The sequence below is a fragment of the Pleurodeles waltl genome, chromosome 10 (assembly GCF_031143425.1).
Source record: "Pleurodeles waltl isolate 20211129_DDA chromosome 10, aPleWal1.hap1.20221129, whole genome shotgun sequence".
NCBI classification, from domain to species: domain Eukaryota; kingdom Metazoa; phylum Chordata; class Amphibia; order Caudata; family Salamandridae; genus Pleurodeles; species Pleurodeles waltl.
Genome location: NC_090449.1, coordinates 89,768,431 through 89,784,771, shown reverse-complemented (window position 1 = coordinate 89,784,771; position 16,341 = coordinate 89,768,431). Strand labels below are relative to the sequence as shown.

General features: G+C 46.3%; 1 protein-coding gene across 3 annotated transcripts in view; it reads right to left on the bottom strand.

Annotated features, from left to right (window-relative positions):
- TRRAP (transformation/transcription domain associated protein) overlaps positions 1 to 16,341 on the bottom strand; it is a 1,102,174-nt gene that overhangs the window by 578,857 nt on the left and 506,976 nt on the right. For all 3 annotated transcript variants that reach the window (XM_069209830.1, XM_069209829.1, XM_069209828.1), the window contains one exon: positions 8,621 to 8,785. In XM_069209830.1, coding sequence (XP_069065931.1) covers positions 8,621 to 8,785 — 165 coding nt within the window. The remainder of the gene's footprint in view (positions 1 to 8,620; positions 8,786 to 16,341) is intronic.

The following is a 16,341-nucleotide window of genomic DNA, read 5'->3' as shown; positions in this document are numbered from 1 at the left end:
AGAGGGATCTGACTCCAACCCAATTACAGTTTGTGAACCACCACTGCTTATCTGTTGCTGTTCCTTCTGAGATCTGGACCAAGTAAGAGAGACTCTCCTAATGCTGCCACCAGTGGAACTTCAGGTCCCACTGAAGAAGGCGCATATGCATCTGGCATGTGTAACCAGCTGGGTGCAGGAGACCATGAGTCCCAACAGTCGCAGAGTCAGTCTTACCTAAATAAAGGCTAGAGGCTGAAACATCGGTATCATAGCCTGAATATCCTGGAATTGCCGCCCGGGAGGATTAGCCCAAAACTTCACTGCTTCCAGAACAACTCAGATGAAAGGAAGCGTCTGAGAGGTACTCCACTGGTGTGACTTCGGAACGTTTATAGTGAACACCAGTGAATGCAGGAGGTTTGCAGTAGTTAGAAGGTGGGAGACAACAGTCTTTGGCGAGCCCACCATTAACAGCCAGTCATCGAGATAGAGGAAGACGGACACCCATGATCTCTACAGAAGAGCTGCAACCACCGCTATCAACTTGGTGAACTCCTGAGGGGCAATGGTAAGACCAAAGGGAAGCACGGTGAATTTAAAGTGCTTATGGCCTACTATGAACCACAAGTAACATCTGAGGGCTGGCAAGACAGGGATATGTAATAAGTGTCCTGCAAGTTTAATGCTACAATCCAATCTCCTGGGTCCAGGGCAGACGTGAGCATTTTGATCTTCTTGAGGAAGAGATTGAGGGCTCGTAGGTCTAGGATAGGACAAAGACCTTTGTCCTTTTGGGGAACCAGAAATTACCAGGAATAACAACCACAGGCTACTTCTGGCACCGGAACCCTCTCTATGGATCCCTTGGCCATAAGAGCCACAACCTCCTCACAGAGAATGGACAACTGATCCTCCATCAGCCAGTCGCTATATGCTGGCATCTACTGACTCCTGAAGGATGGGCTGGTGTTCTGGGAATAAGTAGTGCCTGAGGGGAGGAAAAACCACCACACAGTGTTGCAAAAACAAAGGATTCCCAATTAAAGCACTACTACTAGACTAGCATTGGTATGTCTTCCTTTGGAGATATCTACACAAGGGGGGGTGAGGGGGGGTGCAAACCATATACTAAATAAGTGAAATGCAAAATAGTGAACCCGACCAAGGTAAGTGTGGTAGTTAGCTAGGGACAGATGAAAACATCAGTGGTATGTACAGTAAGTGTCCCCAGCGACCAGGTGCAGGGTAGTTACCCACCCAGTCGTCCCACAGACTAACAAAGGGAGTAGTGGTTGGAGTTCGTGTGATTCAGGACTCTAACCCATTGGACCCAGAGGGAACCAACAGACAGGAGGAAGGTTGGGGAGTGCCCCCACCCGGGGATACCCAGACGACTGGAGTACCTGCACCAGGGGACCTGGATGCAGTGGGGAGAAAGGACTCTTTCTGAAGTCAGTGGAAGCCTAGGATTGTCCAGTTGCTGTCACAACCCGTGGACCATGCCAGTGTAACCCAGGGACAGATTCCGGACGTGGACAACCTGAAAAGGAAGAGGGCAGAATCCAGCACCCTTGGAGGTGCACAAGTGCTGCAGGTGGCAACGTCCACCCTCCTGGAGGTGAAGTTCCTGCAAGTCGGTGGAGGTAGAAGTCCAGTTGTGGGGTCCAGGAGCTGCAGAAGATCCCAGGAGTAACCTACGAGCTGCCCCTCAACAGTCACCGGACTGCAGGAGGGACAGTGACCAGCCAGGTCATCAACAAGCACTGGCAAATGCAAGCAGGAGCTGAAGAGTTATTTGCAGACTTTTGGGGACCAGCAAGGTCCAGGAGACTACCGTTGAGCTGGAGTCAAAGCTGGCCCTCAGCATGCACCAAGGTAAGCAGAAGTCATTGGAGACCCCACGAGTGACCCACACGCAATGGACACAGGGAGTCACAAGGAGGCCTCAGCAGCACAACAAAACAGAAGCCCCATGTCGCAGGAGATGCAGAACAGGGGCTGATTTTCGAGTCGCAGAGTGTTGGAGGACAGGGCTTCTTAATGCGTAAAGATCTCCTGGAGGAAGAGTCAACAGTCAGGGTGCACAAGGACTACAGTCTAGTGGCAGGGGCCAACAGTCTCCCAAGTTGGTCAGAAGACAAGTAGGACCCTGAGGAAGCCACAAACCCACCACCTGTGAAGCAGAGCCTTTCGATGTCAGTGGAACAGCAGGCACCCCCACCCCCCCACCCCCCCGTCTTGAGGTGCCTGTGAATGCATGGGAGTGACTCCTTCGCTCCAAGGGAGATTCCTTTGTGTTTCTAATGTGCAAACAGAGTACTTCCAGCAGCGGTTCCACAGGTCAGGAGCAGATGTATTGCAGAGTGTTCCTTGGAGAGCCTTGCTTGATGAATCTGAGGACCCATCCACGGGGAGCCCTTAATGAACCCTAAAAGGGGGTTGGTCACGATCTGTAGTGATCCACCTTTCAGAGGAGGTCAGGGACGCCATCTACCTGGCCTATCCAGTCAGATGCTCTCAGGGGTCTCTGCCCACCATGTTTCCAAAATGGCAGAATCAAGTAGCCAACTGGCAGAGCTCTGCCTAGGAGAAGAGATGGACAGGGGGTGTGTCCTCCGTCCTTTGTGTGGTTTTGCACCAGAGCGGAAGCCAGGGGTTCCTGCACTGGAGTAAACTGGTTTATGCAAGGATGGCACCAAATGTGCCCTTCAAACAGTCTGATAGCACCCAGAAGCACCCCCACTCTAGCTGAGAGACACCTATTTCTAGGAGAGGAGTTAACACCTCTCCTCTACAGTAAATGTTTTGTTCTGCCTTCCCCTGCCAAAGTTAAGCTCAGCAGCTGGAAGGCAGAACAGTGACTCGGGGTCAGCGGTAGCATTGACTTGCATGCAGACCCTTCGAGGCTGCACAGGGAGATATATGGGGGGATCCTCTAAGGAGCCCCCACAGTAAATGTTATCTTGCAACTAACACTGGAATCGGTGTAGTTGCATGATTCCAACATTTTTTATACCAAACCTGGCTAAATTGGGTCAAGCCATTATGAGGCGGACATCTCAAAATGACCAGTGTCCACTACATACACTAAGATGAATTTCCCACACTTGCAACACCCAAAAAATGGGGTCTGGGTTTGCAGGGGTGCCTTTGTCCATGAAGGACACCTTCACACTTAAAATAATGCACCCTGCCGTTGGGCTGAAGGACCTACCTTAGGGGTGACATAGGGTCAGAGTGCAGTGACCATGATATAAAGGGAAAGTTATATCTGGAGTTAAAGGTGCAGGCACCATTTCAAACAGGCTGCAGTGGCAGGCTTATAGTCACTGTTTGCATGGGCTCCCATGGGTGGCATAATACATGCGCCAGCCCATTGGGGTCCCTTGGTGTACCAATGCCCTGGGTACTAAAGTAACATATACTAGGGACTTACAGGGGTACACCAGTATGCCAACGGTGGAGTGTAAAAGGAGTTTACTAACTAAATGCAGGGGAGAAAACACTAACATTGGGGTCCTGGTTAGCAGGGTCCCAGTGTACTACAGTCAAAACACACTGACAACAGGCAACAAGTGGGAGTAACTTTGTCAGAAAGATCCTACAGTGGTTTATCACCATGCCTTGAGTATTTTCAAGCTTATGGGCTGTATGCACTGCCAGGGAATCTTGTGGAAGTTGTCCCCTAATGTATGTTGGGTCTGAGGCGAGGCTTTGTATTTCTTGGCCACCCATGGGGTGATCACCTTGGCCTCATCAGGCTTCTTCAAGACTTCAGGAGTGGACTTTATCATCCCCTTTAAAATTGGGAGAAACTGCTTGGAGAACTGGGTAGAGTATATCATCTCCACTAGAAAGTCCTTCTCCTACTGTGATTTGTGCATCTTCATCTTGCGGTAAGTGGCTGTCCTTTGCAAACCCACATGGTACAAGGTGGTGTCATCAGGAGGGGACGGTGCTGGTGTATACACATCAGGATCAGAGTCTCCAGGGGGTCTGTCAATCATCCCAAATATGTGTCGTAAGGGTCTTGATAAGAGCCTGGACTACCCACACCCAAGGCCAACATGTGGGGATACAGTAGTGACTGACATAGGAGCAGCAGGTGCGAAGGTGAAGCGGGTGGGGAGGAGGTGGCGAGCAAGGCAAGGGTGGGGGAGGAAGGGTAGGTGGTGGTGGCCGAGGAGGTAGGGAGCTGGTGCCTCAGGAGCAGAGTTAAGGGCTCCTTCAAAAGTCAACTTCCTTTTAGGTGGTGTGGGTCTTGAGGCTTTGGAGGTCACAGAGTCAGCCACTTGCCAGTTTGAGAGTTGGTCATAATGCTCCTTTGTCTGGTATATAGCTCTTCTTGGAGTTGTTACAAGATTGGCGGGTCTTGGCCGCCGGAGGCTGCGGACATCGGGCATTTAGGCACAGATGAAGGTTTTTACGCAGCCGGCACAGAGTTTGATTTCAATGCTAAAAAGGGTTTTGAAGGGACTGTACCCAAGTAGGTTTTTGGTGCCAAAGAAGGCTTCGGAGCCAAGGAAGGCTATGAGGGCGTTTATGATTCTTGATCTGCAGGCACTGTCAAAGGCAGAAGCCAAGGCTTCAAGATGTCCTCAGCACCGGGAGATGGCTGGATGCAGGATCTGAACTGTGTTTTCGGTGCCTACTGTACGAGGCAGGCTCAGTTTATGGTGTGCACCTATTGAGTGGCACCCTATAGGAGTCCAGGCAACCCTTAGGGATTTTCTTTAGGTGCCCAGATAGCAAAAGCTCTCTAGAAGTAGCTGTGGTGAGCAGCTAAAGTTTATCAAGGAGGAGTGTAAAGCACTTGCAATACCACAATACTTAGTAACTGTTCACAAGAAAGTACCACACCAGATGTTGCACATATAATATAAAACTAGGACTGTACTAACATTGGTATATCTTCACTTGGAGATATCTACACACAATACACAGCAAATAACAAGCAGGAAAAGCATAGGAATACGTTGATCTCTATGAGGTTGGGGCGGGGGGCAAACCATATAGAAAGAAAGTGGTATAAGAATGAAGGTGCCCAACCAAGGTAAGCGTGTTAGAATCTTAAGGGCTAGGGGAGTAAGGATATACCAGAGGTAAGTACTAAAAACCACCCAGGCGCCCGGGTGAAGAGATATTACTGGTCTGGGTGACCCATAGGCTAACAGAGGACCTTCGCGGTTGGATTAAGGGCCCTTCCCAAGTGGTCCCCGAGGAAAACAGCTGGCACAAAAAAGGTTGGAGAGTGCCCCCACCCAATCAACAGGAGTATGCATACAAAAATAATTTAAGGTTAGGAAAGTGCCACATTTTGCCATGGTCACCCCTACTTTTTGCCATTAGTGCTTATTTTTTCCGACTGATGTGCACTGGATCTCTAATAGACAGGCCCCAGTGCTCTTTCCATAAAAATAAGATAAAATGGTCTCATTGTAACCAAATTGGCACACACTTTAGCACCCAAGTCCCTAGTAAATGGTACCCCTGGTACCTAGGGCATGGGTACAAAAGAAGGTCCATAAGTGCTGGAGCATGAATTGTGCCACCTTAAGGGACACCCCATACAAATTGTTTGAAGCCTGCCATTGCAGATGCGTGTCATGGTGCAAACCTTAAGTGAAAATAAGACGTGGCACCCTCACTCCGTGCCATGCCAAAAGTCACTGCATACAACATATATAAGTCACCCCTACAGCAAGCCTTGAAGCCCAAAGGCAGGGTGCATTATTTTTTATGGGAAGACATATCTACAGGAGCAGATATGCCCCTGTGCTTTCTAGTTCCATTACTAGATATTGCAAGTGACTGGGTAGCCATCTTAAGCACATGTACTGGGCACTGGTCATCACAAGTACCCCAGCTACATGATGGCTCCACGGAAAATAATAATACCTTGCCTTAAAAATCCATATTAATGCCAGTATTGGATTATGACGGGCCCCCAGAGGGCACCTTAAAGGACCTGTTGGACAGAACACCTACGCTCCTGAGCCCCCCAGCCCCCAATCAGTGAAACCAACCGTGTCTCTGCAGAGCAGAGACCCTCAAGGACACAGCCCCCAGGCCACGTTCAGCCAGACTGGTCACCCAGTACAGGTGCTGCTCCCATAGATTTCAACACGCAGCATCCGAGGCTACCACCACTAGGAGCACCTCTGCACCCAGACACCCAAGGGCAGGTAACCTGAAACTGCTGATTGTTCTAAGGACCTTGGCCCCTACTTACCTTAAGTCCAGTCCTGTAAGTTGTTTGCAAGTGACCATGTGCAGTGCATGCTTTTCCTATAGGGTAACATTACTGCGTTCAAGGTTCATGCCTCAAATCTGACAGCTGTATTTTTTTGTAAATCTTAAAATCCCTAACTCAAAGTACTTACCTGATCCTGTAGATCTTGTGTCTAAATTTATATAAAAATCTGTGCTATTTTTCTAAATTAGTCTAGAGTTTCTTCTTGAGTGTTTCTAATTTATTGACTGTATGTGTTCAACAAATGCTTAACACGACCCCTGATCAGCCTAAACTGCTCACCCACACTACAACAAAAAGAGCACTTGGGATTCCTAATTTAAGCTCTGCAAGCCAAGTCGACTGGACTATCTGCATGGTGTACCCCTACATTGGTACGCTACACAGATAGCCAGCTTCCTACAGTTATTAAAGAACAAGCTACTTTCGGGTACACCTCTTTGAATACACCTATCTAACCACTGATCCTTCTGAATGTCCCCAGGCACCAGACTGGATTCAAAACTTTTCAAAGCAGCAGCTCCCACGTGAAATGGGTGGCACCACTGGACCAAAAGAAAGCTTGAGCCATCGCAGGAAGTCACAACTCATAGCTGAATAAAGGTGCTACACCCCTCTGCACTGATGTCAGTGGGCACAGTTGTTTTGAAAAGTTCTGGATTCAGTCTGTCACCTACAGGAATTCAAAATATCAGGAATTCTGCTGTTAGAAGTATGCAGCACAATGTGGGACTCTTTCCCATTGAATCTGTAGAGGCGTTTTTCCGAAACACAACAGAATTTAACACGTAAAACTGAATGAAATAACTATCTTTTCAATCACCCACATATAGTGCTTGAAAAAAATCTTTTGTTGTGGCAGCAGTCAGCACAATACCTTTTGGAGCCTACAAATCGATTACCCTTTTTTATTCTGATGAGATGGCAACAAGCAAAAGTGGACTTTTCAAAGGCCTCTTGGCACCTCCCATTAACAAATGACTGTATGGAGGACTGGCTCTGTGGCAACTAAAAACTCAGGCAATAGTTTACTATGCAAGCAACTACAACACTTGCTCCCCTCCTTATTGGTGTTACTCTCAGTGAATAGTCAAATAAATATTTTCTAAGGTATCTGGCAGATGTAGTGCAAAAAGACAGGAGCAAATCCACTACATGCCCTCTTCTCTGTTTGGTGTGGAATATGGGTGCAGAAACAAAAGGGTCACTGACCTGCAGCCCAGCAATAGCTGTATACATTTCCTCTCCTCACCTCAAAGAACTCTGAAGTAAGAAAATACAAGGGGAACCATATGAAAATGCCCTAAAAAAGACACATCCTTGATAGTTTTCAGTCTGAAGAAACAGGGGCTCCAAACACAAAACTGTAAGGGAAAACTAAAGGTCATTTTGAAACCTAATTAAAATAACATTTTGGTATGAACCAGAAGTTCTAAAAAACTTTGAGAATAAGACTGCTACCTGAAATCAATTATCATAAAAAAGTGGTAAGGGCATAGTGCAGTGTTTAGTGACCCAACTAAGTGCAGAACACAGACCTTTGGGGCACTGATGGTGCTGGGTTGTGGAACAGTGGAAATGCTTAGCTACTTAAGACAATAAAAGTTTAAATGGGGAAATGGGAATGGCTGTAAGAAGCAAGCCCGGTATGTGTGTTTAAAGCCATTTTGTAATTGAATAGTTTTCAAAAAATATTTTATATTTTTGTACACATCTGTAGTTAAAGAGAACAATAGGAAGGAAATTCTACTTTTACAAAGCCATTTTTTCCACTTTACTTGAAAAGCTATTCTGCATGCGAATACTTATATATCCAACTCCCCAAAATCCAACTTGTATGGCAATAGTACATTTAATATAATATATAAAAGATACATATAAGATCACAACAATAACTTTGAGTAAAAAAAAAAAAAACACACTGAAGAATTGTGGGAAAACCTTCAAATGTAAAACCAAATTGCACTTGACCCCTTAACTTTGACATGCACACAGAGCACTATAAAACCCCAAATTACTTCTCGTAAACAATCAGTAAAACCCCCAGCATGCAGAAAAACTGCAAGTACAACACTAAAACACAAAAATGATCACAAAAGAACAAAAAGAACACAATCATACAACATAGCTTACGCAAAGAAGCAACTCAAAAAGTGAACTAAGCTCAAAACCCCAGAGTGCTTCAAAATATCAAATTCAAAACCTGCACAGCATATCACCCATGAAACAAATTGCACAATAATAAGACAACATTTCAAAGCATGCTTAAAAAACATCAGCTGAGAGACCATGCAAAATGTGAAAAAAAAAAAAAAAGGAGCCACATTACCAGCACATGAATGACAGAATCTAGTAATGCAACAAGGATAAATTATAAATAAATACCTTAATTGCCTGAAACTGGAGATCCAATCGCATGTTGCTTGTGCTGGGTGAACCCGGACGAACCGTGGTTTGAGTGCCGCCAGGTAGCAGCAGAGTTATAAAGCGGTTTGGGTTTGCTGCAAGGACATCACGCAGAGGTTTTGCATCTTTGTGCTTTAAGAAGCTCTACAGACAAGAATACAATATGAAATGCGAAAATGTCTCTCTAGAAATCCTACATGGAATATAGAGAATAAAAGCTCAAACTAAAATAGCCATTGTGTAACAGTGCATACCTCCATTTCATACCAACAGTTAAAAGTTAAGCAAAATGTTTTGATAAAACCTCTTTCGCAGGTGTCCGCACTGGTTTCATCAGTAATCAAATACACAAATCAGAATGTCTACATGCACCTGGAGTAAGCACCTTATTTAGATAATTCTATTAAATTAGACGAGATTTAGGTCAATTTTTACAACTTATTTCACATCAAAGAAACTATAAAGTGAGTGTGATAAGAAATGTGTTTTTTTTTATTTTTTAAGAGGGACTCTGTTGTACATTCTCATGTTTTGCATAAGGTAGCAACTACAACATGTAGTCCTAACCAACTCAGTACAGCCTGTCACACGTTTGTATCACGTTTCACTTGTGTGCCCTAGTTTGTACCAGAGACCAAACAGTAATGCATTTCATTCATGTATTCAGAGAACCATGTTGATGCTTCATATCTTTTCTATGAGTTACCATGAGGTATGCCACCTATAAAACCTACTGCGGCTGTATTAACCAGTGTGGAGGGTGTATATGATGTAGCATTAGCTTCTTTCGTAGAGTGCACAGCAGAAGGTGTTCCAACAGTCACTTCAACAAGCAAAGATAGCCTTTATCTAAGTGTTTTAAAGATACTTTAAACTGATATTGTTTGATCACTTCGAGTGTAATACATCTCTGCTCAATATGAGCAGTTTTGTAATAAGACCAAGGAGCTAAGTTGCTTTGTTCTGTAGTTATCACATGTGCATTAAACAGGTTTAGTGTAACATTTGTTACCTCACACGCAAAGCAGTAAATGCCAAGAAACTAAATTAATCATGATAAGCTAACCATATATAGCAAATTTCTGAACAATTGCAGTCACATTTTATCAAGATTCAGAAAGCCAACAGGAGAAAACGAGAAAACAATCATTCTCAGTCTATACTGTCCCTCTCCGAAAGAAATTATACTTTCTTGTTACAATTAAATGTACCTTTGTCCAATTATTGATTCACATACTTTGCATAGCCACTTTTTGGGGGTTAGATAGTAGCAAACAAGGTACTTACCTGTGGTATATGTCTTATCTAGTACAGACTATATCTAGCTACGGATTCCTTACCTTTGAATTTCCCAGGTGTCAGACTGGATCAGAAAGATTTTCATTAGTAGTACCCCTGTGCACAGTCAGATGGCATCTATCGCCTCCGTGTGCGATGTCTGTGCCGGAAGTGATGTTGCGCTACCCATATAGGTGCCACCCAAGTGCGCTGATGTAGTTAGTTTTAACGACTTTCCACTGCAGAAGTGTGGAGCCATGAAGTGCACTGACCACTAGTGTGAATAACTAGGGCCCTGAAATGGGTAAGCCCTATCCCTAGAAATACCTTTGCAGAGTAGTGAGGGTGCGTGGGTCAGTAGGGAATCTGAAGCCAGATATAGTCTCTACCAGATAAGGTGTTACTGAGGAAAAGTAACTTGTTCACCTGATAAAGACTTCTAGCTGCAGATTCCTTACCTCTAAATAGAAACCCAAGCAACACACCCTGGAGGTGGGTGTGCGGGCCAATTTCAAACAAGGAAGTCCTGCAGGACCGAACGGGCAAAGTGACGATCCCTACGGACCCGACTGCCCAGGTAGTAGTGTTTGGTAAATGTAGGCAGAAATGCCCACGTTGCTGCCTGGATGATGTCCAGGACTGGAACTCTGCACGCTAACGCAGTAGTCGCAACTTTAGCACTGGTGGAATGAGCTTGCAAGCCATCAGAAGGTTTCTTCCTAGCCATACATAGCAGATTTTAATGCAGAACACTACCCATCTAGATATGTTCCACTTCTACACCGCATGGCCTTTTTCAGCAACAACCTATCCCACAAAGAGGTGACCCAACACACATGTGCGGTCAAGGCAGAATGACAACACTCTTTTGAGGTCCATACAGTGGAGTCGTTCTGTCTTTTGAGGGATGTGGAGGAGCGAAGAAGGTAGGTAGTGTGACTGATTGGCCTACACAAAATGAGGAGACAACTTTCGGCAGAAGGGAGTCCCTTGTGCTAAGTACCACTTTGTCACATCAACACGATCAACATGTTTTTCTCCACAACATACCACAAATTTCTTCCAACATCAACCGTATACTGCCTTGGGGGAGGGACGTCTGTCTGCCAGATTGACTTGACAGACTTCAGGAGGAAGGTCCAAAGCTGTCAACTGCTGCTGCTCAATCTCCCCACAAAAAGGTGGAGAGTAGACCGGTTTGGGTGAAGAATTCTCCCCTGCTGCTGAGGCAGATGATCCTTCTGAAGGAGAAGCCTGATCAGAGGATCGATGGCCATGCTCAGTGGCTCGGGATAGTAGACTCTCAGGGCCAAGTCCAGAGCCACAAGAATGACTTCGGTCCGGTTGTTCTTGATCTTCTTGAGAACTCTGGGTAGGACTTGTATGGGCGTAAAGGCATACAAGAGGCCTGAGCTCCACTCAAGACGAAAATCTTCTCTGAGCAAGAGCCACCCAGGTAACTCCATCACGCAAAACAACTCTCAAAGATAAATTACTTATTTGCTTCCTCTAGCCTGTCTTCAACAAATAGGAAAGTGCAGCAGTGCAGTCTGCAAAAAAAATAAGAAGCCCAAGTCGCAACAACAAGCAGACTCTGGTATGGTGTCTCATTCTACTCCTCAGCATCATACTTCTCACCTTTCTTCACATGTTAGGAAACGGTCTACCTTCCAGCTTAAATAAAAACAAAGCCAAAATTGCTGTTCTTAAACAATCTCCTCAGCTCATCTAAAGACTGAAAAATAAAAAATAAACTGATACAGAGCAGTTCAGGGGAAGCGTGTGGTGGTGGGGCAAAAGCAGGGCAAATGAAAAAACTCCTGCTACCACAAAAAAACAACACACACACATTTACTCAGTAAGATACTGGTGGCTCAGCTCAAAACTCATCTTCCTAAAGGTCAAAATAGAAAGGTCTATGTAGAGGTGATTTTTATGTTAAGTAATTTTGGATTATTATGTATGAACTGATTTTAGCTTTTTTTTTTGTTGTTTTTAGATATACAAGTTTACGTTAGTGGCTTTTATATATTGTTATTCAAAGGGTCAATAAATGTGTGACAGTCACTTCTGAAACCAGAACAGGTATGTAGGCAAAAGGAACATTTTCATGTGCTTAAGGGAAAGATTGCAAACTCTGGAGTACATAACTGTATAACTGTTTCGTACGATGGGGATCAATATATGGTGAGGTGAATGTTAAATAGAAAACTATGAGCAAAGCACTCTGATATAGCTGAGAGACTGCACCAAGTGTACACTATGGCACTTTGTAAATCAAGCACACAAAAGTAATGAGTGAATGGCGTGTTAGAGTGTGTATGATCTTCAAGGCATGCGTTGAAAAGCTGTGCGTAACCATCATTTTATCTTTGCAAAGTGGAGAAAATGGAATTAATAAAATTTGCTTCTCAAAGCACTTCCAAAATTTAAAAAACAGCAGTAGTATTTTTGTTTTAACCATTGTAGGAAGCTGGGTCTCTATGTAGTGCACTAAAATGAAGTACACTGTACAGAGATTCCAGTGGATCCCCAATTGGTATTGCAGAGGCAAAAGTAGATAGAACTAATACTCCCTCTGTGGTAGTGTAGGCGAGCAGTTAGGCTTATCAGAGGGTAGAGCTAAGCATTGGTTGTACTCCAGGGCAATAAATGAGACACACAACGAATAAATATGACACCAATTTATATATTATATAAATGTTTCAGGTAAGTAAACTTTCAAGCAAATACTTTGCCCTTTAAAAAAACAGACAGTGCAATTTTCAAAGTTCTTTCAATGTTATCCTATGGGAGGAAAGCAAGAATGCAGTTTTATAGGTAAGTACACAAATACCCATCCAGACTTCGGGGTTTTAGGTCAACAACAAACAAGTTTCAAATCACTACCAAGAGTACTCCCACAGCGGCACATGGGCTGCTGGGTGCAGAGGTCAATTTCAGGGTCGGATGCCTAATGTTAACCAATAGAGACTGGGGGTGAACAAAGATGCGCTTCTCACAGGTGAGTAAAGCGGTGTGTGAGTAAAGCGGTGTCATGGGTCGATCACCCGGGGCTGGAGTAAGCATAGGGAGTGGGGGGGCACAAGGCAGCACCAAACTTACACCCTCAGCAGCAAGGGGTCGGTGCAGAGTGCCAACACAGCATTGAGTGCCCAATATTAATCAATGAAGACAGCGGATGAACTAAGATGCGCTTCTGACAGGCGAGTAAAGCGCTGTCAGGGGTCGATCTCCAGGGGTTTAGGTAAGCATAAGGGGGGGCCACAAGGCAGTACCAAAATTACACCCTCAGCAGCACTGGGAGGCCAGGTGCAGTGCGCCAACACAGCATCAGGTGCCCAATGTTAACCAATGGGAGAGATCGGTTTTGGAGAAAGGCTGCAGGCACGGGCCAGGAGCCTGGACGAAGAGAGCCCGCAGCTGCCCAGGTAAGTTCTGATGCTAGAGGACTCACGGACACCATCGGTTCAGCTCCCAAAGGCCAGGGGCTTTGAGTGCATGGGTGTCCTTTGGCATCAGAAACAGCTTATCAGGCAGGTCGCAGTCAGGGGGAGTCTTGAGTTAGAGGCTGCAGGCTTCGAGGCAGATTCCAGCACGGGTCAGCCCACAATGGACTTGGATCGCTGGGGAACCTTCACAGGACCAGTGGGCCACTTGGTCCATGGGCGTTGGGTGCAGAGCTGGGTCCTGAGGCCGTTTTTTGGTACCTCAGGGCAGAGTTCCTTTTTCTTTTAAAGTTGGTTTCTTCTTGAACACGTCTGCTATTATCGGGAGATCTTGATCTTTGTCGAAGTCAGGCAATCCTCTCCAAAGCTTTGGAGGTTGCTGGGATGCATGACGGGTTGTCTATTGGCACAGGATCATCAAGGGATGCGGACAGGCATCAGGAGTCTGAGTTCTAGGGTTCAGGGGTGCAACTTAAATACTAAATTTAGGGGCATTACAGGGAGTGCCAGGTGCTGGTCAATGGGCTATTCACCTTTAGTGTGACTAAACCCTTTTAATGACCACTTCCGTAGGGAAGTGGGCATAAGCCTAACCATAGTGGCCTTCATTCCTTCCAAACAAGATGAAGGAATTTAAAAGGTAGTGTCCCCTTCAGCTCATCCACATTAGGGACTGGCACTTTGATCTTCTAATCTACCTAATTTTCCCACCAGTCCTGCCAACACAAGTAGGGTTAGGAACTAGGGGTCAGCCTTTGCTACCATTTGGAGAGGCCTGGGTGAAGCTGGCTCTGTGTATACTATCTCAAAGTGAGAGACAGTGTGCACAGAGTCCAGGGGTTCCCCAAGAGGCTTGAGAGAGGCAATAATAGATAATACTAATGCTCTATTTGTGGTAGTGGTGGTCGAGCAGTTAGGCTTATCAGAGTGTAGTGTTAAGCATTTGTTGTACACACACAGGCAATAAATGAGTACACACACTCAATGACAACTCCAGGCCAATAGGTTTTTATATAGAAAATATTATTTTCTTAATTTTTTAGAACTAAAAGATTCAAATTGCAGGTAAGTCCATTAAATGTAAGGTACTTTGCATAGGTATAGATAGGGCTTTGAATCAAAACAGTAATGTACACAGTTTGGCATAAAATGGCAATAAGCTATTTTAAAAGTGGACACTGCAAAATTCAACAGTTCTTTGGGAGGGGGAGGGGGGTAAGTACAGTTAGGTTAATGTGGTAAGTGAAACACTTACAAGTTCAGTCTCTGGGGCATAGGCAGCCCACTGTTGGGGGTTCAAGTCAACCCCAAACACCCAGCACCAGCAACACAGGGCCGGTCAGGTGTAGAGGTCAAAGAGGAGCTCAAATCATATAGGAGCCTATGGAGACAGGGAGTGCTCTGGTTCTAGCCTGCTGGCAAGTAAGTATCTGCGTCCTCGGGAAGCAGACCATGGGGGTTTAGTAGAGCACTGTTGGGGGGGTTGGGGGTGGGGGGGGGGTCCCAAGTAGGCACACAAAGCACACCCTCAGCGGCACAGGGGCGGCTGGGTGCAGTGGGCAAACAAGGCGTCGGGTTTGTAATAGGTTTCAATGGAGGGACCGGGGGTCTCTCAGACGTTTCAGGCAGGGCACAGGGGGGCTTCTCAGGCCAGCCACCGACTTGGCAAGGGTGAGGGCCGCCTGCTGGTCACTACTGAACTGATGGTCAGTACTTCGCGGGCCTGGGGGCTGCGGGTTTAGTGCTTCTTCCAGGCGTCAAATTTCTTCGTCCAGGGCACTGGCGGTCAGGGGCATCATCGTGGGGGTGCAGAAAGGTTAGCCCAGGGTGGACCCGTCGTCAGAGTCACCTGGGTGTCCTCTCTGGGTTGTTGGTTTCTCTGGACACAGGCCAGGGGCGTTGGGTGCAGAGTGGTGGGGACTCACACTTCTGGAGTGAGATGAGTCCCTTTAAAGATGGCTTCTTCTTGCTTGGTTGGACAGGTCCGTTGTCCATGGAAGTTTCTTGGTCCTTTGTAGTTGCAGGGCAGTCCTGTGAGTCGTCAGAGGTTGCTGGGCCCAGAGGATGCGTCACTGGTGCAGGTTCTTTGAAGTTGGAGACAGGCCAGTAGGGCTGGGGCCAAAGCAGTTGTCTTCCTTCTTCTCTGCGGGGTTTTCAGTTTATCAGTCATTCGTCTTTGTAGGTCATCAGTAATTTGATTTCCTGGGTTCAGGGTCGCCCCTAAATACTAAATTTAGGGGTGTGTTAGGGCTGGAAGGCAGTAGCCAATGGCTAGAGTCCCTGAGGGTGGCTACACTCTCCTTGTGCCGCCTCCCTTTGGGGAGGGGGGCACATCCCTATGCCTATTGGGCTAAATCCTCCAAAACAAGATGGAGGATTTTCTAAGGAGGGGGTCACTTCAGCTCTGGTCACCTTAGGGGTGGACCTGGCTGAGGAGGTGACTTGTCCTTATTTTTCTCATTATCTCCCCGGACTTGCCGCCAAAAGTGGGGGCTGTGTCTGGGGGGCTGGCATCTCCACTAACTGGAGTGCCCTGGGGTGCTGTAACACCAGGCTTGAGCCTTTGAGGCTCACCACCAGGTGTTACAGTTCCGGCAGGGGAGGTGAGAATCACCTCCACCTAGGACAGGCTTGGTTCCTGGCCACAGAGTGCTCAAAGGCACTCAGCCAATGTGGCCAGAAACTGGTCTGGAAGTGGCAGGTTGGCAGAGACCGGTCAGCCTAGCATTAGCAGTTGGGCTGGCACGCAGGGGGCATCTCTAAGATGCCCTCTGTGTGCATTTCTCAATAAATCTCACACTGGCATCAGTGTGGATTTATTGTGCTGAGACGTTTGATACCAAACTTCCCAGTTGTCAGTGTAGCCGTTATGGAACTGTGGCGTTCGTGTTAGACATTGTAAGTGCAGGGTAGCCATATAGTGTATATGCTCTGGGAGTTTTTCAAAGAATTGGCTTAGACACTGTAGGGGCA